Here is a 20,361-nt window from a genome sequence, read left to right on the forward strand (position 1 = left end):
CGCAGTGCTCACTTCCACGTCGGAAAACGAAAACAAATAATTAACTCGCAAGTTTGTCTGTTTCTTGAAAAAAATTGTAAGGATTCGTTTGTGTATTTCCCCATGTTTTGGTCGTTTACCCATGAACACATAACTACTAGCAGTCACATATAAATGTTGTGTATTTGTTTTTATATTTACATTTTAATGTCAAAATTATTAGAAAAGTCCAGAACCTGTCAAAACCAAACCTTTCATGGGAATCATGCCTGTTTCAAGTTTGCAACTCTTAGTTCAGGATTATGGTTGGTGTCAGGACCAGAGAACATTTTGAACTGATTGGGCACTCACCCAAGTTACTGATTGTAGGATGAAACCCCCTCAGGGAACCCATTTTCTAATTTAGTTTTTCTCGTCCCACGATTGGCAATGGTATCAAGGTGTCATGTGTTTTCGATATGATAAGCAAATATTTTTAATTTAATAAAAACAACACTTCATACATACTATAATACTTTACCTTTCTTAAGTCACATTAGTTTATTGTGGAAAAACTGATAATCTCCTATGAATGCCAGGTTTGCCACCAAGAACACTAGCCGTGGAGTCGTACAGGTGTTTCCGCTATATTTTGACAAACGTGATATGTTTTCAATAGTTTCATTTCACATTTTGGCTGTCTAATTTTGTCCTTGTTATGGTAGTGTATATAGTGTTTTCCCCAGCTTGTTTTAGCATGGTGCAGCACCATGCCTAAATGGTCTAGTACCATCTTGCCTCAATCAGCACCATGCTGCTCTGAGATTAAACAAGCCTTTTTCAGTAATTAATTCTAAAATTGCCTTTATAAAACACCCAAAAAGGTATTATTAATTAATAAAATATGCCTTTTATATCTTTTACCATTCATTTATTAAAGTAAGCACATAAATTACATTAATGTTTATTTTAATTACTTTTTGTTTGTATTTTTAATGAAAAACAAGTGCCCCGTAAATGGTGAAAATGCCCCAAAAGTGTTTGGTCTACCATGCCTTGCCTAATTTCTAGGGAAATCACTAGTATAGTAGTGTAGGGTCTGCACTCCATGAAATAATTTACATAAAATTCTGCTTTTGAAAATAAAATCATAAAATGTTTGTAACTTGTAGTAAGTTGTACAAAATATCAAATAATTTTCAGAACAATAAACAGATTTGCCAGTGTTCACTGAAAACATATTTACATTATGTTTTTGTCATAAGTTAATGTCTAATCCTCTTGTTCTACATATCTACGGCACTTAAATTCAGATTGCCACCTTAAGTACTCTGACAGAAATATATATTTTCAGAAGGGTACCAGACGTTTCGCCCCCCCCAGCCAGTTCTCCCCCAGGTCTGTTCGCCCCCCAAATATGATGTCAGTTCACTCCCACGTGCATAACCAGTTCGCCCCTACACAGGTATCAGTTCGCCCCCAGTCAGTTCGGGTCATGTTCCTGGCCTGGAAAGTCATGAACTTTTTATATTGGTCATGGAACAGCCTGAATTTCAATGTTGTGAGAAAAAAGACACTGTTGTTTATGTTCAGGTTGATAGTGACGTAATATGTTGCATAATCTTGCAATACATGCAGTTACAAACGAAGTATTGAAAACATATATCGATTGAAATTGTATGACTCTACGATATAACGAAAGCCATGGTGTGTGTTGTTCTGTCAAAGATCTCTTGCTGCTAATGGAAATTGTGGGTTTTCTCTAAAAAATATATGACATAATTATCAAATATATATTTTTAAAAATGGGCAGGATTTAGTTCATTTGGTAGAGCTCTCCAATCACCTCAGTGGACCCATTCTCTTATTGTTTTTTTCTGTACCAACCAGTACCTTATGGTATGTGCTGTCCTGACTGGGAAAATGCATATAATGCAGTGAAAAGTGTAGTGTATGTGACACAAGCCATTTTTGTTTTTATGAACTTAACATGGTATCCTAATATACCTAGTTGGTTTAAAAAAAAGTATTAGTTTATAAAAAATAATATAGTAGCACAATTGTACTTATTTGTTTCAGTTTACAGATAACAGTAATGTCATGGTTATCAGCTGTTACAGGAAAAGCTGAAGATTTCCTAAACAAGCTTGACAAATCAGCAGCTCAGACTTTTCAAATTGAAGATGAGGTCAAGGCAGTTCTCAATGAATCGCCAGCAAGAGCTGAGTTTACTGTTGGTGGTTCCCCATACCCTGATTCTAGACTGGCAAGTTCGTCGAAAAGTGTCCCTTCAAAACTCAATGAACTAAAGGCATCTGTTGATCCCTCGACCTCCATTGTCAGTTCTCCTGTGAGACCAGCACCGTCTAGACCTGCTGCTGTTACAGTCCAGAAGTCATCCCCTGTTGCTCCAAGGAAACAGGAGTTGAAGCTGAAGAAGAAAGACTCCGACGAGGCTCTCTTTGATTTTCTCAACAGCAAGGATCCTGTGGAGAGTGTGAAGAAAAAGACTACACCAGTAGGCAGTGCCCACCATTCTAGACAGTCCAGTACATCCTCGAACATATCTCATAATGAAGTGAAGACCACTACAGATGTTATGTCCACAGGACATGACTTGCCTGGTCTTCAGGTTAAAGAGACAGGTAGGTGTTATTGGTATAACCTACTAATAGAAGTAATACTATGAATAAAACTTAGGTTTCAAAATATATTACATGGCAGGAACTTGGATGGGGGTATTACTCTCTTCACAGAAAATGTAAAGTGCAATTTTTAGTTAGAAAGTTTTCTTTTTATCAAGCTGAAGAAGACACAATATAGCTATGCCCAGATTTGTTTTGAAAATCAATCTGTTATTTTAGAGTTGATATAGTCCTAATTCTAAGTACAAGATCAAAGTTTCTGAATTTTAGACCAGTAACAATAACCTGGTCACCAAGGAGGTAAATGCAATTATGAGTTTTGTTTTAGGACTACTTTGAGTACATTGTTTGTTAATTATACAAAATGTATATAACTTGTTGTTTAATTTTGAAAACCAGATTAAGCCATTTTTCACTATTTATTTTTCTCTTTAACTTTTCTGTCATCATTTCCTCTTTATGAGGGGCAAGACATAGCCCAGTGGTAAAGCACTCACCTGATCTAGGATAAATCCCTGTCGGTGGACCCACTGAGCTATTTCTCGTTCCAGCCAGTGCTATCCTGTCTGTAGGATGGTGCATATAAAAGATCCCTTGCTACTAATGGAAAAATGTAGCGGGTTTCCTCTCTAAGAATAAATGTCAGAATTACCAAATGTTTAACATCCAATAACTGATGATTAATCAAACAAAACAAACTATTTTTTCCCTCTTTGTGATAATTTTTACAATTATGTTTTAAAGAATCTTTAGAGTCCCAGTCACAGTCCGAAAGCCCAACTGGGTCGAACACTTCGGCTGACATAGACGCCATTGCTGATGCCATGAAGGAAAGTCCAACAGGTAGCGATAACAGTGTTTCCGATGAGAAGAGGGATCATGCACAGTTGTCTTCTCTTGAATTGGAAAACAGTCTTTTGAGAAAAGAGGTGGCCACACTAAATCAGGAAATGGTTTCTGTCATACAGAGGGCTAAAGATGCACAAACTGGTAAATGTCTAATATATTCTATTATCTTTTAACTTACCCATAATATCCATGTCATAAACCCATGTGATAATTTAGTGTATTAACCCGGTTAATAATGGTATGCAAATTTGCAAGGTCTCTAGCTAATGTGGATGGGTCATTTGTTAACAAGATATCTGAGCGTAACATTTTGAAATATTTAGTTAAAAAGTCAAACTAATTTGTGCTAATCGTGATGACGTCATATTACTGATGGCGGCGACTTTAGTATAATGTAATTTACTAAAAATTTAATTATAATGTTATTTTAGAGGTGTTATAGGAAAAATAGAATTCGCTACTTGTGTTTTTTAATATGTAAAATATCAACATCGTCTAGTTAATTGGTATTTGTCTTAGCAGATCCTCGACAAATACTGATTAACATAGACTTGGTTGATATTTAACATATTCAAAAATACTTGTGATGAATCCTCTATTTATTACAAACATTATTTATATATATATTTTTTGTTTTCGATGGCTGCACATTCTCTGGATATGTCTTAATCTTGATGGTTCAAGAAAATGTACTTCGTAAACTAATTTTGAAAACATATAAACTGATTTAAAAAGAAAGGAAAAAAATGCTTTTCACTACAAAAGCCAAACATACATACATCTACCAACAACTGAAATTAAAATAAAACTGTTTGAAATTTGTCTAAACAATGGGACAAACGAAAACATGCCTGATCTTAGCAGGTGCACAAATATCTATAGTCTAAACAAAAAAATCTAAACTATTTACCAGAAATATTGCACAAATATACTAGAGGCCAAAGCATGTTTAAAGAATATAATGAGTTGTAAATTTGCTGATTACAGAGCTGGTGAGAGTAAAACAGCAGCTGAATGACTACAACAGCACTATGTCACAGCACGACCAGCTGGTTCGAGAATTGCAGTCACGAGAGACGGACCTTACTGAGGCTCTGACTGCAAAAGACTCACAGCTTGCAGTGTTGAGAGTGCGACTCGAGGAAGCTGACAGAGAGTGTAAAACTAGACAGAAACAGATCAGTGATTTACAGGAACATCGAGAAAGGTATTTTTGATTTAAGGATTGTCTGTTATTTCTTTTACATTCATCTGGGTATAAACACAAAAAAATCATCTACAAACTGTGAATCGGCAAAGCCATTCTCACATAAATTTGCAAGTGATTTTTTTTTTGTTCATACCCAGATGAACATAAAAGAAATAACAGACAATGTTTATAATTAAATTTGAATGATACTTGCTAATAATAACATTAAAAGTTTATACTTTATTTTAAATTATTTTTTGTCCATAAACAGTAACACTCAAAAAGACAACTTGACCATATAAAATGATGTCTTCAGATATGATGTTCCCTGACAACATAATTTTTACGTTCATCAAGAAATTAACAAACTCTCGTTGCTACATTTGGACCAATGGGATGACATTATATTGTGATGAATGTAACAGAAATTGTATTATATGGGTTTGTCAGGACATGGGTTTGTTGATATGCTAGTCGGCACTATTAAATGAAGGGCCATATGGCAGTTGACCTACTGGAAGGCAGAGTTGCGTGAATTAAACAACTAGAAGTAAATACTAAGAGTACATTCCTCATCATTTAATGCATATTTTAAACAGCTAGCTGAATTCAAAATATATACTAGCCTGATGCCCAAGGTAAGTGCTTTTTTAAGTCAGGCCAGTGACAAATGCTTACCTACCCCAATGTGTTGGTGCTTTAAAAGCACAAAAAATCAGGTTTTCCCTTAATGAATATTTGGACACCGATAATTTGTTATCCATTTCTAAAATTAATGCACATCCCAGTGTAATTTTATTCAAGTCTTAAGCTAAACAGTAGAGAAAAACATTTTTCTTTTAATACTTAACTGGTACCCTAAACATTCTTTACTCTGTAGCAATACAATGGTAGCATAATGAAACTGGTCACCAGTCTGTTAGGCTTCACACTACAGTTGTAGTATTTTCTTTGTAAATAATACATAAACATAGCAATAATCCAGTTACATAACAAATTTTCAGTTATAATAAGGATAGGTAGGTTAAGTTGGATGAAGTATGTTTCAGGACAAACTAAATTAATATATTTTTAGTCAATTTTTTGTTTGTCATTTAATGGATCTTCTTTAGTGTAACCTTGACTTTAATGAGAAAATAAACAAGTTGTTTTTAATTTTACTATTTTGAAAGCAAAGTTGTTATCTTTCCTTGTGCAGAAGTGGTTGAGGTCCAGAATGCATTATATGTATAAAATTAAAAATATATGAACTCTTTTAAATGTAATTTGTTAGCTGGGGCAGGATGTAGTCCAGTGGTAAAGCATTCCACTTGATGCACTTTCAGTCTGGAATTGATCTCCGTCGGTGGACCCATTGGGCTATTTTTTGCTCCAGCCAGATATCAAAGGCCGTGTTATGTGTTATCCTGTCCGTGGGATGGTGCATATAAAATATCTCTTGCTGCTAATTGAAAAGAGTAGCTCATGAAGTGGCGACAGTGGGTTCCCTCTCTTAATATCTGTGTGATCATTGTATGGATCAAACAGCTGGATGTTTTGGCAGATAAGAAATAAACTGCACTACATGTTTTTGTAATAAATTTTGTTATTCCTTTAAGAAACAAGTTTCAGAGAGACCAGTGGTCTGTGAAAAGGTCAGAATTTATTATTCAAAATAAAACATTTAATACAATAATGTAGAATTTTGTAAAAAAATTCAATCCCTTGACTGAAAATGAACTATTTAATATATAATAGTATTACCAAACATGTTGTTACAAGTGTTTCTAACTGATTAAAGTTTATTTTTATGACTGGTTTGTTCTATAACTGCAAACCAGATACGAAAAAAATCTTATGTTTTATAGAGTCTCTCCCTAATTTAAAAATAAATACTATATGACTTTTATGAGTGGTTAAGCTTTGTTCATGTATTTTGGGGTTTTTGTTCTGTCATCTTTTCTTTTTTCTTCTATCTCTCTCTTTTTCGCCTTGTCTGTGCGTGTGTGTTTTCATCTATCGCTCTCAGTTTTCTCTCCCAATTTCATTCACTTAATTTGATGAAATAAAATATAGCTTTACCCTATTTTTTTTTTTTAGAATTTTACAAGACCACACAGATTCCAGTGGGATGCATGGTAAAGCACTTGATGATCTTAAAGAAAAACTAGTTAATGTTGAAACGTCTCTGAAGAGGGAAAAGGAGTCATTTCAAATGGCACAGGTTAGTAATTCACCTTGTTGTGAAATATTTCTCTGAGTAAGTCAAAAGTACTGCCTAGCATCGATGCTCTCCAGCAGTACAGAATGGACAGCAGGTAGTATATATAATATACATATACTTTCAAACCTACTGAAGTAGATGCCTGCATTAAGTATATGCATGTCTTAAGAGGCCACCTTTCTTTCCAACCATATAATCTATTATAACAGTAGAAATTAACCTGTATTAAGCAGACAGCAGACTTTCCCCCAGGATATTTTTAAGGAGCTTTACATTTTTACTATCAGTTTAATGCAAATGCATGTGCCAGCTTTGTTGTCTATGACAAGTAGTAATTGACTTGTTAAATGAAAGGGTGTTGAGGGCCTTGCACCTAATTAGGTATGAAGCACATATTAGAATTGTGAATACCTGTATACTGTAACATTTTAACAGTTGATTGTCACATATAGCCAATTAAAGTGTAGAGGCATGTGATTTAAGGCCCTTACATGATGCCAAAGCACTTACTTACACACCTACGGTGAAGTGGCCCCCTATGCCATATGCCTCTAGGGAAACACCCGAGACAGCTGTCTAAAGAGGCCACCTTTTTCATAATTCAGAGCTCACACTGGAAAGAATTTTGGTTAAAAAGTAAATTTTCACATACATAAAGTATTACCGTACACTTTTAAAAAGTGGCTAATTTAAAGAAAATTTTATTAGCCAAATACTAAATATAGCCACTTTGTATGAAAATTAGCAGATGGCTAATTTGGCAATGGACAGGATGAGCTCTATTGTCCGGTACCTGTTTAATATATGTTTGACTCTATGTAATGATAGGGGCGGGACATAGCCCAGTGGTAAAGTGCTCGTCTGATGTGCGGTCGGTATGGGATCAATCCCCATCAGTGAGCACAATGGGCTATTTCTCGCTCCAGTCAGTTCACCATGACTTGTATATCAAAGACTGTGTTATGTCCCTGTCGGTGGACCCTTTGGGCTATTTCTCATTCTAGCCAGTGCCCACAGCTGGTATATCAAAGACTGTGGTATGTGGTGTCCTGTCTGTAGGAAAGTGCATATAAAAGATCCCTTGCTGCATTAGGAAAAATGTAGCGGGTTTCCTCTGATGACTACATGTCAGAATTACCAAATGTTTTACATCCAGTGGCCGATGATTAATTAATCAATGTGTTCCAGTGGTGTCGTTAAACAAAACAAAGGTCTTTTACTTCCTCTGTAAGACTATGTAAAAAAAATCACCAAATGTTTGACATCTAATAGCCAATGATTAATAATAAATCAATGTGCTGTAGTGGGATTATTAAAGAAAACAAAGTTTGACTATGTAGTGACATGTTGGTGATTATTTCAGTAAGATAAACAAATTTAAATTATATATACAGTATATATATTATTTTTCTGTTCTAGCAAGAATCAACTGATCGCCACAGTCGCTTGGTGCAAGAACAGCAGACACTTGCCGAATCACTGAAGGCAGTCAACAAAAAGTATGCAACAGAAAAACGTATGTTCGTCTTGCTTATGTGTATATTGATATTTCAACTCTTGTATTCAGATTCTAACCAGACATATTTTGTCAGAATCGATGGAATTAGAATCAAATTTACAAAGAAAATATTAGTCCTGACTTATGTTTTGTTTATATATTATTTTGTAAGTAAATATTGAGATAAGGAAGAATGAAGGAAATGAAATGACTATGATGCTGAGCACAGACAACATGAGGCTCACATTGAAGATGTAAAAATTGTATTAAATTATGTTAACTGCAGTGCTGTTTTATGTTACATACAGCACTTAAATATTGTTTAATTTTTATGTTTAATTTAACAGAAAAGACACAAGAATTGTCCAATCAGTTGAAAGTAGCCAAGTCTAGTGCTGAAACTGCACGGCAGGAACTTACAGAATACAAAGAAAAAGCATCCAGAATATTGCAGGTGACAGTTATAAGCTTTTTACTTTCATTTCATTTCTGTGAAGCATGTCATTACATAATTAGCCAAATTAGATGCATGCATATTTTCACACACAATATGTTTCACCAAGGCATCCACTATTTTAGACCAAAGTATCAGAAATTTCAATATTTTTAGTTTTTCTTCAGAAAATGTAAATTAGATTAGATCTATTTATGGTTTTGACATGTCAATAACGATTTCATCCCAAAACAATGTTTATTTCAACTATTTGTAAGATCTTTTAGCTTTTAAATAACAAAAAAAACCTAGCACCCCCAAATTAAAAAAAAAAACCAAAACCTGTCCAAATATTTAAATTTCAAGCTATTTAGATTTGTTAAAAATAAAAGTAGGAAGTTGTTATGGCATATTCATGTTTACATTTCAGTCTAAAGAGAGATTGATATCGAGTCTGCGAGACCGATCTGGGTCTGGTGCATCAGGAGAGGCTATAGGAGTGTCTAATCTGGAGTACGACTCTGTCAAACAGGAGAGAGACATGTTCCGTGACGAGGTTCAGCAGTCCAAACTCGTTATTGATAACCTTCGACTTGAAATGCAGGTCAGTTGTGGGGGAAGGTTTTACTTCTCTACACCTTGTGTTACATCCTGTGTCAAAGCAGATTGGGGTGTGAGGGGGGGGGGGGGGTGATACAGAACCTTCATTTTCAATTATTTTTGGGTGGGATTAAAGAAAGAAAGAAATGTTTTATTTAATGACGCACTCAACACATTTTATTTACGGTTATATGGCATCAGACATATGGTTACAGATCACAGATTGAGAGAGGAAACTCGCTGTTGCCACTTCATGGGCTACTCTTTTCGATTAGCAGCAAGGGAGCTTTTATATGCACCATCTTGGGTGGGATTAAATTTGGGAATATGAGCATATTATGTCAGGTTGTATATATATATATATATATATATATATAGGGTGTATACTACCAAATCAAATCCCATAGACGACAATAGTAACATATGTGGCTAAAACTCCTACCTGCAACGTATCAATCGACATAAACGCCACGGATATAAATACTACCACACCTCACCCTTAAAGTGAATCACAAAAAAGTGGGTGTCAAGCTGCTCATTTCTGAGATAACGGGTAGCGTCTATGACTACCCTAGTTCCGCACACAATTTGAGTACTTTTTTTTACAAGTACCCCATACATGTTCCAAGCACAAGGCTATTTGACACAGTGGTACTAGATGAAATAAAATTGCATACATTTTTAGCCCAGATGAAAGTAATTTTTTTTACAACCAACACACTCACATTTATAACCAATCACAGGATTTGTGGTGTTCACTTCTCTATCAAAAGTTCGGTGCACCTCGAACTTTGACCCAGCCGGAAGTTATTTGGTTTAGTACTACCTATACTGATAATATACATTTTTCAAAAAGTGTCCAGCTATGTGTTTTTATGACAACCAGGATCTGGTGTGCTCTGACATAAAGTGACAGCCTCACTGAAACTGTTGTTTCTACAGTGCAACCTAATATAATGTACACCTCATAAGGCATATATATTGTATACAGTTTTGTACAAATGCAATATGTCGTATTAAACAGCAAAATGTTTTAAAATAAAACTCCTGAAGATATTTACTGTCAGTTTGGTGTGTGTACTCAGGTATATATGTAGAGACAACAAAGATAGTCAGAGTACCTCTACTCCTTTAAAGTATTCCATTAAAACACATGCACTTGACTGACCCCTAGATTAGGAGACCTGAACAGGTACATCAAAGAAATATCAGTATTAAAAAAATACACTGTCTGAGGAAGGAAACACCAACATGACTGTACCTGTATGAAGTAATAACTTAATGTTCTGGACATTAGTGTTGGGAGGAAATCCTGTATGCAGGGTGTGGCCGTCTTCAAGTTATCAGGTGTGGGAATTTCAAATCCATCAGCCATGCTGATTTTCATAATGAACCATCAAAACCATTGGGAGCCACCCATATTCCTGACTATATTTTATTTGTAGCCTACTGTAGTTGGAGCTTTTAATATTTGTGATATCTGGAATTATCACCCAGCTTTCACACATTTATTTTTGATTAATTACTTAAAAAAACTACTTTTAAATGACATAATTACCCAAACATCTATTTTATTGCATTATTTTCTAATCCAGATCAATACAATATGTATATTGGATGTATTTCTACAATCAGTAATCCAGTATTTTATTTAGCTAGTAACATTGGGTAATACAGATTTAACAATAAAATAAATTACCAACTTACTCCAAGGCAGATAATCAAATCTGAAAAAAATTGGTTCTGAATCCAGTATAAACCTAAACTGGTCTTCATGAGAGCAAACTAAGTGATTATTAAGAAAAATATTTGATCTGGAGATCTAAAGGTATGTTTAACAAGATTATTGTTATGTATAACTAAGAACAGAAGGCACAATAGTGACAACAAATTTAATTATGTCTGGTGAAGTTTTTCTTTAAATTTATTTAAAATTTTGCATAAAACTACAAACTTGTCTAAAATATAACTTAGCACCCTATAAATATGTCAAAATGACAATAAAAATCAAGTTCTTTACAAATTTGAGTTTTCAGAATTTCATACATGAAAAATTAACTATGTTAATGGAAACTAAAGACATTAACCCACTATTGACACATGATATTTTTAATATAAAAATAAATTGCTATTAAAATCTCAATTCAGGTTGCCTATATATAACACCATATTTAAGAGCAGTTGTATATGGTAAGTCAAATACCATGTAAAAAGAAATTATTGAAATATTTACAGTATGAGTTATAGGCCAAAACCAACTTTTCCTCAGTGCTAACTTTGATTCAAACTCCATTCAGAGCCATGTACAGTGATTATTGTCAAGGTCAAGGTCAGTGTGAACTTGCGTGGTCCAGTGACAGCTAATTAATCAACCAGTATAGTTTAATTAAATAAAATCACAAAATCATAATATTTTTTATTATGCACTGAATATGTGCTATAGGGTGTATACTACCAAATCAAATCCCATAGACGACAATAGTAACATATGTGGCTAAAACTCCTACCTGCAACGTATCAATCGACATAAACGCCACGGATATAAATACTACCACCCCTCACCCTTAAAGTGAATCACAAAAAAGTGGGTGTCAAGCTGCTCATTTCTGAGATAACGGGTAGCGTCTATGACTACCCTAGTTCCGCACACAATTTGAGTACTTTTTTTTACAAGTACCCCATACATGTTCCAAGCACAAGGCTATTTGACACAGTGGTACTAGATGAAATAAAATTGCATACATTTTTAGCCCAGATGAAAGTAATTTTTTTTTACAACCAACACACTCACATTTATAACCAATCACAGGACTTGTGGTGTTCACTTCTCTATCAAAAGTTTGGTGCACCTCGAACTTTGACCCAGCCGGAAGTTATTTGGTTTAGTACTACCTATAGGATGAGATGTTAGATTGGGGTTTTAACAGATATTTAAGTTTTGGACTACTTAGTTGATCCATTAAAAGATCAGTCTAAAATCATTTTACAGTCTGTCACTTTTAATTTGGATTGTATAGTTGTCAATGATAACCATGTTCTTATGTCAGGTGTGGTGTATACAGTCTGCTCTTGAACAAGTATGTTGAAATAATTTGTGATTGTAAGAACTATGTCAGAATTACCAAATGTTTGACATCTAATAGCCAATTATTGATAAATCAATGTGCTCTAGTGGTATTGTTAATCAAAAGAAACTTTAACTGTTTGCAGGAACTGGAGAACCAGCTTCAGATGGAGTCTGACACTGCTCGTGAGCAGATCCGATCTTTGGAGGAACAGGCCAAGGAGGAGAAAACCAGACGAGAGGACTTTGAGCAGGAACTGCTCCAGCAAAAACAGGTGATATGTTCTACCCAATATGTATGATGTGAACGTACAACTTAAATATGTTTCTGGAGGATCTCATTTTGTGAGTTGCAATAGGATAGAGCTCAGTAGTGTAAGTTTGGTATTGAATGTATAAATTGGCTACATTTCAGAGTGACTGGCAATTTATTCAACTGTGTTGCATGGGTTGGACTTATTTCTTAATGACTTGCCAGCAATTTCATTAATTTATATCTTTCCACATTAAGTTCCTTTCAAAGTTATAACAAACATTTACCTCCAAAAGTTTTATAATTAATGTTTTACAATATATATAGCAGTTGTTAATAAATTAAAAGATATTTGAAGATAACACAAAAAATATTATTTGGAAAATAATATATTTGTTTTAGGTTTTTCAAAATACACATGATGGAAAGGTTAGATTTAAATGTGAACTAATGTCATCTTTATTACTTATGTTTGTATATTATTCAGGAATTACAGTATGCCATCGAGGAAATTCACAAACAGAAGACATCTTTCCAGAGTCGAATAAATGACAGAGAATCTGAAATTGAAAAACTCAGAAGTCAGGTAATCCCACAAAATTTGAATAGAGATATTTGAATGATTTTATATTCTGTTTTTTTTGTTTAGGCATTTTGACAAGACAATAGATTTGCATGTTTTCATGTCTCTAAATAGAACAGAAATAGACATTTTAGTTGTTAGAAGTCCAAAATGAAGGAAGGAAGGAAATGTTTTATTTAACGATGCACTCAACACATTGTATTTATGGTTATATGGCATCGGACATATGGTTATGGATCACACAGATATTGAGAGAGGAAACAGGCTGTCGCCACTTCATGGGCTATTCTTTTCGATTAGCAGCAAGGGATCTTTTATATGCACCATCCCACAGACAGAATAGTACATACCACGACCTTTGTTACCAATGGGCCCACCGAAGAGAATCGGTCCAAGATCGATCGCACATCCCCCCCCCCCCCCCCCCCCCCCCCCGAGTCCAAAATGAAGTTCAGACATATATTAAGTAGAATATTGGAATTAGTAGTGAGATTTATGTCTGTCCAATAACATACTGAAATTACAGCTATCATACTTGTCAACCTAAAGTTTGTGTCTGATACAAGTTCATTTAATGATGATTACAAATGGCCTATCTGTCAGTAGTCATTAGCGAGTTATTGATGAGTCAAATGTTGCCTTTTCTGGGTGCATCCAAATCAGGTGAGGTTATATACATAACCACCTATGTAATGGTATTTATTATTCTGTGGGCCCCACCCTAGAACCATTCAGCCTCCCTTATGTTCACTTGCTTCCACTGTACCTGTAGTTGAGATAATTTTGCAGTAACGTAAGTTAACATTCTGTGTGTATTGTGTTTAGTTGATGGTATTTATCACAGTAACCCAAGTTAACAATCAGTGTATGTTGAGTTTAGCTGATATTATCACAGTATCCTAAGTTAACGTTCTGTGTGTGTTGTGTTTAGCTGATGACGAAGAGTATCAGTAGTACAACAGAAAGTGAACTGGAGTCTCGAGTGCGTGCACTCACCGACAGCCTTATCCAGAAACAAACCATGTTGGAGGCACTGAGCACTGAGAAGAATTCACTTGTCCTGCAGATGGAGAGGCTCGAGGTATGTTTTTTTTAAAAATCTTATTTAGAGGTGGGTGGGATGTAGCAAAGTGGTAAAGCTCTTGCTTGATGCACAATCATTCTAGGATTGATCCCTATCAGTTTGGCCCATTGGTCTATTTCTCATTGCAGCCAGAGCACCACGGCTGTGGTATGTGTTAAGACGGTCTGTGGGATGCTGCATATAAAAGATCCCTTGCTACTAAAGGAAAATGGAGCAGGTTTCTTCTCAAAGACTATACGTCACAATTACCAAATCTTTCATGTCCAATAGCTGATGATTAATAAATCACTTGTGTTTTAATTGGAGAGATGTAATGTTGTCAGTTGTTTGGTTTTTTAGGCTAGAATTGCCTATATAGGCCTATATAATGCATGCTAGTGAACTTGAGGAACTGGTCAGGCTGCTTGTGCTCCCTTTCAAATGCCAGCATGGACAACCCCCTCTCCCACCCACCCTCCAAACCTTTTTTTGTCCTGGACAGAGGAGCCGGTGAAAATTGACACCTGCGCTCATGACAGGCTACAACAGCTTTTCTGAATGTGCACATTAAAACCTATGACCTGACCTGACACTGTAGATGCCATTTTGAAAAGAAAAATGCAGCATCTGCCTAAATAAGTATACTATTTTAAATTGTCCTGTCAGACATGAATTTGTATTTTATCACGATTATGTAAAAAATCATATTTGATTTTTAGCCATCACTTGTTGACATAAAAATCATATTTGCCCTAAATGCACAAATAAAATTTTCTTCTTCTTCTTTTAGCAACAGTATCGAGACATTCAAAACTGTGTGCGCTCCATACCAACAACTGTTAGCATGACTGATGATGATGAAGGTAACTGTTTTCCACATTACACAAAAAACATATTCTAAACATTAACAAAATCAACTCTTCCAGATTTTTGTTTCTGTTGGTTGTGAGCAAGTCTGCTCACAAGCATCTCTGTAAATCCAATCTGAGGGTATGAAACACAACATCCCTAATCCAAATTTATTGCAGGTGCAAAGTTTTTAGGTTTTTTTTTAATTTCACCATTTTAATGAGTTACCAAATGCAGTTTTAAACTGTAAACAGTTTAATAGCATTCTGATAATATATTAAATATGCAACACATCCCTAATCTGAATTTATTGCAGTTGCATAATTTTCTTTTTTTTAATTTCACCATTTTAATGAGTTACTGAATGCCGTCTTAACTAAACAGTTTAATAGCATTCTGATAATATATTCTCCCAAAAATGTTCTGTTACACCTGATTTCTACATCATTTATTTCAGTTAAATGTTACATATTTTATTATGAAGTGACATTTTATGTATACTGAATTATCAAACTGCAGTCCACCCCATTCTGGATATGAAGTGTTAGCGCTGATGTGAATCAATCATGGGGTGTCAAAATTTTCAGTATCGGTTATGTCGTCCTCATGCTACAATCGCAGTTGCACAACTATGAGGCATCGATGCAACAAGAACTCTGCAATTCTAGTGATGTATGACAAGACATGAGCATTGTTTTGCTGTTGAAAGTCTTGGCAGACACGTGCAATGTGTGACCCGACATTGTTGTGCTGAAAGATGGGAAATTGCTGCCCTAAATCGATCCCAGAGGTAGAGCAACCAGATGTATTGATCATGGGCTGGGGTGGTCACTCTTGGTCGGGCTAACCTTGTTCTGTACGAGTGCTTCCTGTGGTATTGTAACACATCCAAAGTCTGCTTATTGTGGCTCTGCAACCCCCCATTTGTCGTCAACATCAGCCTGGTTCACATCTGCTTGATGGTGTCCAATAGCGTTACGGCATTGGTATTCTGTAAGCTTTGTCATTGTAACGTCAACCTCTGTGGAAGAAATGTAAGTCGGAGACAATCACTGATACTGTCCTTTATACCCTATGTAACGATGCCAGAGCGTGCAAATTGTGACAACATTTGGCTGCACGTGCCATGTGCAACCTGTGATTTATCAGTTTTACATAAAGTCGGATTGAGGGCTGCGTTTTGGGGTCACGGTCATACTTTGATAATGATTTCATTGCAGGGTATGAATATTGTTTGCTGTGTGTTTAATGAAATTATATGTTCATATTTGTCAGACATATATTCAAGTAGTTTTTGGGAGAGCATATATTAAATATTGTTCTTAGCCACTGTGATACAATTCCATATTGTCAAAATGATAAAATAAAGTCTGTCTAAAAACCACAATTAAAAATCTCAAGTTAAAAAGCTCAACGTTTCGTCAGCTAAATGCTGACATCCTCAGGAGCAAACTAAACATAAAACCAGGAGTTCAGCATTAAAAACAGGTGAATAAAAACAGTTAAAGTGAAAATATCAAGTTAAAAGACTAAAGAAATCACAGGATAAGCCGACTAGGGGAAAGTAACAAAAGAAGAGTCAGTGACTACTTGGGTCATACTCATTAAGTCCGTCAGGCCACATTGTGTTCAAATGGTGCATCCAGAGTGATTCGGCAATGTTCAGTTTAGTTTTATCAAGATTAACAATCTTTTGTATTATCAAAAGAGATGTAATAAAGTTTGATTTTTGTTTCCAGTGAGACAGAGACTTCCAGGGTACATGAAAGAAGGCCCCAGTGATACAGAGGTGACAAGGAGGATGAAGAGAGCCGTCACAGGCATAGATCGCTTCAGGTCAGATCATAGAAAAAAAGTAAAAGTGTTTTGGAAATAACAAAAAAAAACACAATTAGTTTTGTGTGCAATTTAGAAAACAGTCTGCTCAGAAATAAATAACTAGTAGCAAATTCCATAGTATGAAAAAAGGCATTCCCTGTGGGAAGGACTATGGTAGCTAAATGAGTGTGATTTCCATTTAATTAACAGGGTGTGGTGGATATTGACATCTACATCTTGTTGATAATTCTAATAATGTTTAATTGTACACTTAACAATATCTGTTTATACTTTATTTCAATCTTGGGATTAGCAATTTAAAAACTAATTGAGCTTGACAACACAACTTTCCGTGTGTGACGATGCAAATCATAGGACATGACTGAATCTTAACAAGTCTCAGTAGAACTGCTGGATGTATTCTCTGTTAGTAAACTACACCGTTGTATTTGATTTATACATCTGTAACCATTGTCTTTTCAGTGTAAGGCTTGGAATATTCCTAAGAAGATATCCCATTGCCAGAGTATTTGTTATTGTATATATGGTGAGTTCAGAAGTTTTATTATTAAAAAAAAAAAAATCACTTTACTGTGCTAATATTTGCACTCTTTTTCTTCTTTTTATTATGTCAATTGTATATTCTATCTTTTACACAGATCTAAGGTAGATGTATATATTTTTTTTCTCCACAGGCATTGCTACATATGTGGGTAATGGTAGTTTTGCTGACCTATCAACCAGAGATACACACGGGAAGCCGCTCAATAAAGTCTCCACGAGAACAGAATTAACGGGAACTCGCCATTCATATGAAACATCTTTTGGAAATACGGTCGGTCATTGTGAAAGTGCTTACTGAATACTCCTCAAAACCCCAGGGAACTCTCTGTACTGAATGATACAAAACTGGGTCTGGTCACCGTTTGCTGCTTATTACATATGCATATGTAAACCTGCAAACCTAGGAACCAGTGTTCAAAGAAGGAACTAAACGACATGTTTTTATTGCCCTGAAACTATTGGCTGCACTACAAGATATGATTCAGCTGTCACAACTGTTAGCCAATGGACATACATGTGTATATATATAATATGCTAGTGATTACTGGTATTAGCTTGTATATTTATTGTGTACTTGATCTTAAGGACCAAGGACTGTAAATTACATATAAATAAAATTAATGTATATATTTTTTTTTTATGAGGATTTCTATTTTATAATGGTATTATTTATGGATTGAGAACACCATCCCAGTCTTGTTGAAGGGATGGAATTGTATCATGGGAAAAAAACATTTAACGGTTATATGAACTTGTATAAAGAATATAATATGGTTAGTTTCTCAACATATTTTGTTGGACAGCATGCTTATTATACCTCAAGCCTTTGAACCATAAACAATTTTTTCTTTTCTACATTATCAAGTTTTCTCCATTTTTTAAATTCATTTCACCCTGGGCTTGGACATTTTTATTGTTTTTTTCCCCATTTAACTTGGAAATATAGGAAATTAAACACTGTCAACAAAACCTGTAGTGTCCCTAGTCAACTGATATTGTTGATTATTTTCACTAATACCACGTCCACTGCCTTGCCCGCCATCATGCCCACGAATATGCACACTACCTGCACCAGAATCTTTATTTAAGTCTTTGATTTCACTGTCATTTTCTTAATTGTTAAAGCAGCTGACATTTACATCATCAATTTCATAATCACTTTTAAGTTTCAAAGTCGCTTTTATTGACGTATGTGTCATTACTGAGCTGACCTTTATTGTTAGTAATTATTAACTTTAGTGCTTCTTCAGTGTTGACATGTCCACGGTTCATATTTGTGGAAAGATACTTAAAAATGCCAAAAAAAATTCATTCACACAGGCAGACAACTTCTGCTAATACCTATGCTGTAAAACAAATTCTGATTGGTTGAAAATAACACTGAACTGTTGTCAAACAGTTTGTTTACAAACAAGGCCATGTGAAAGCTGGAAAAAGCGACATTAGGGTATACGTCAAATGACATTAAGCCGGAAAATTGGGTTCATAGGGTTAAACCCTCGAAGAAGTACAATGGAGAATATAATAATATAAACATTATTTAAATATTATTTCTGAAAAGATAAAGTATGTGATAAAAATGAAAGACATCATTTAAACATAGTAATACTTATTACCCGTATAGTTAAAATGTCTAAGTACATACCAAAATGATACGTCCCACTAGAATGCTGAGTGGGACGTAACATGATGACATCTGAGAATTATTTCACTTGGGACATAAACATGATATGAAATGGAAACTTGTTTCATATCCTATAAATATATCACTAAAACAGTTTAATTTATTTGACCAAATGTATTGAAATGACTAGCCAAAATCCATCCATATGTAAAGGTCGACAAAAGCAAACACAGGTTTTATAAAGAGTACTATGAACCATCAACTTGGCTACCTTCTGTTATGAACTTTGTACAAAATATTAATACTATTGAGTTTTTAAATTCTAATGCTTTATCTGGTTATGACGTCTTCACTCAACAAAACCTTTTAAGATCCTTCCATGACTTTGCTCTTAAAATGACAGACCCTTGTTTTTAAACACTACGATGTATGTTTCACTATTAAAGCCGTTTTTGATATTTTAAATTAAAAGTACTTCCATTTTATTGTTTAAATATTAATTTTTGTACACCTGTAGTGATTCTGGTCATCCAGGTTTTGCAGTACACCAAAATACATGTTTCATCATTCTAAAAATGCACATTCATCTGAAACGTAATGGTTATCCAGACAAGCTCGAGTTATTTTTAAGATAGTATTTCCTTGTTTAAACATCACATACTTTAGCTTATCACTGTTATAACCTTATCCAAATGTGTGTTGCAGGTTTGTAGATCAACTGACGTTTAGGGTCTACACCTTTAAAATTAAGATGTAGAGAACATATCACTTCATTGTCGAAAGGTTTAGCAAATGTCATATTTTCATCTTTCAGTTTTGATTTAAGGTCCAAATAAATAAATTGGGTCAGATTCAAAATATTGATAAGCTGGGTGCAGTATTGCTAGTTGGGATCCTGGTTACATGTATTATGTAAACAATCTATACTGTTTTTACACATCGGATATTACCATGTACATTGTGGGTTTTCAAATAAACTGAGAACACAAAGAAAAGCATTATTGTGTTGTTTTATTTTGGAAAATATGAGTGGTGATGAATGCCAAACATAGACAGCATTAGGAAAATATATGTGGTGATGATTGGTTTGTTTGTTTTGTTTTACGACAGCACTAGAGCACATTGATTTATTAATCATCGGCTATTGTATGTCAAACGATGGTAATTT

General features: G+C 34.7%; 1 protein-coding gene across 2 annotated transcripts; it reads left to right on the plus strand.

The window, feature by feature from the left end:
- The first annotated feature begins 6 nt into the window (after positions 1-6).
- On the plus strand, positions 7-20,188 carry LOC121371354 (golgin subfamily A member 5-like). 2 transcript variants are annotated; one of them, XM_041497178.1, is made up of 16 exons: positions 7-76; positions 2,038-2,603; positions 3,348-3,593; positions 4,440-4,659; positions 6,240-6,275; positions 6,721-6,844; positions 8,264-8,360; positions 8,690-8,796; positions 9,206-9,379; positions 12,586-12,714; positions 13,180-13,278; positions 14,207-14,356; positions 15,129-15,201; positions 16,927-17,023; positions 17,489-17,552; positions 17,701-20,188. In XM_041497178.1, the coding sequence occupies exons 2-16, from the start codon at positions 2,054-2,056 to the stop codon at positions 17,797-17,799; spliced, it is 2,265 nt and encodes a 754-aa protein (XP_041353112.1). In that variant the 5' UTR covers positions 7-76; positions 2,038-2,053; the 3' UTR covers positions 17,800-20,188. The 2 variants fall into 2 exon arrangements, with proteins under 2 accessions (XP_041353112.1, XP_041353113.1); XM_041497179.1 differs by lacking the exon at positions 6,240-6,275.
- The last annotated feature ends 173 nt before the right edge of the window (positions 20,189-20,361 follow it).

The sequence above is a fragment of the Gigantopelta aegis genome, chromosome 4 (assembly GCF_016097555.1).
Source record: "Gigantopelta aegis isolate Gae_Host chromosome 4, Gae_host_genome, whole genome shotgun sequence".
NCBI lineage: Eukaryota > Metazoa > Mollusca > Gastropoda > Neomphalida > Peltospiridae > Gigantopelta > Gigantopelta aegis.

What these genes read in the sequence shown, in the direction of transcription:
- LOC121371354 (XM_041497178.1), top strand. Translation starts at nt 2,054, where the DNA reads ATGTCATGGTTATCAGCTGTTACAGGAAAAGCTGAAGATTTCCTAAAC. An exon ending in TTACAGGAACATCGAGAAAG is followed by an intron (nt 4,660 to 6,239) that starts GTATTTTTGATT and finishes TATTCCTTTAAG; the next exon opens with AAACAAGTTTCAGAGAGACC. An exon ending in AACTGCTCCAGCAAAAACAG is followed by an intron (nt 12,715 to 13,179) that starts GTGATATGTTCT and finishes TATATTATTCAG; the next exon opens with GAATTACAGTATGCCATCGA.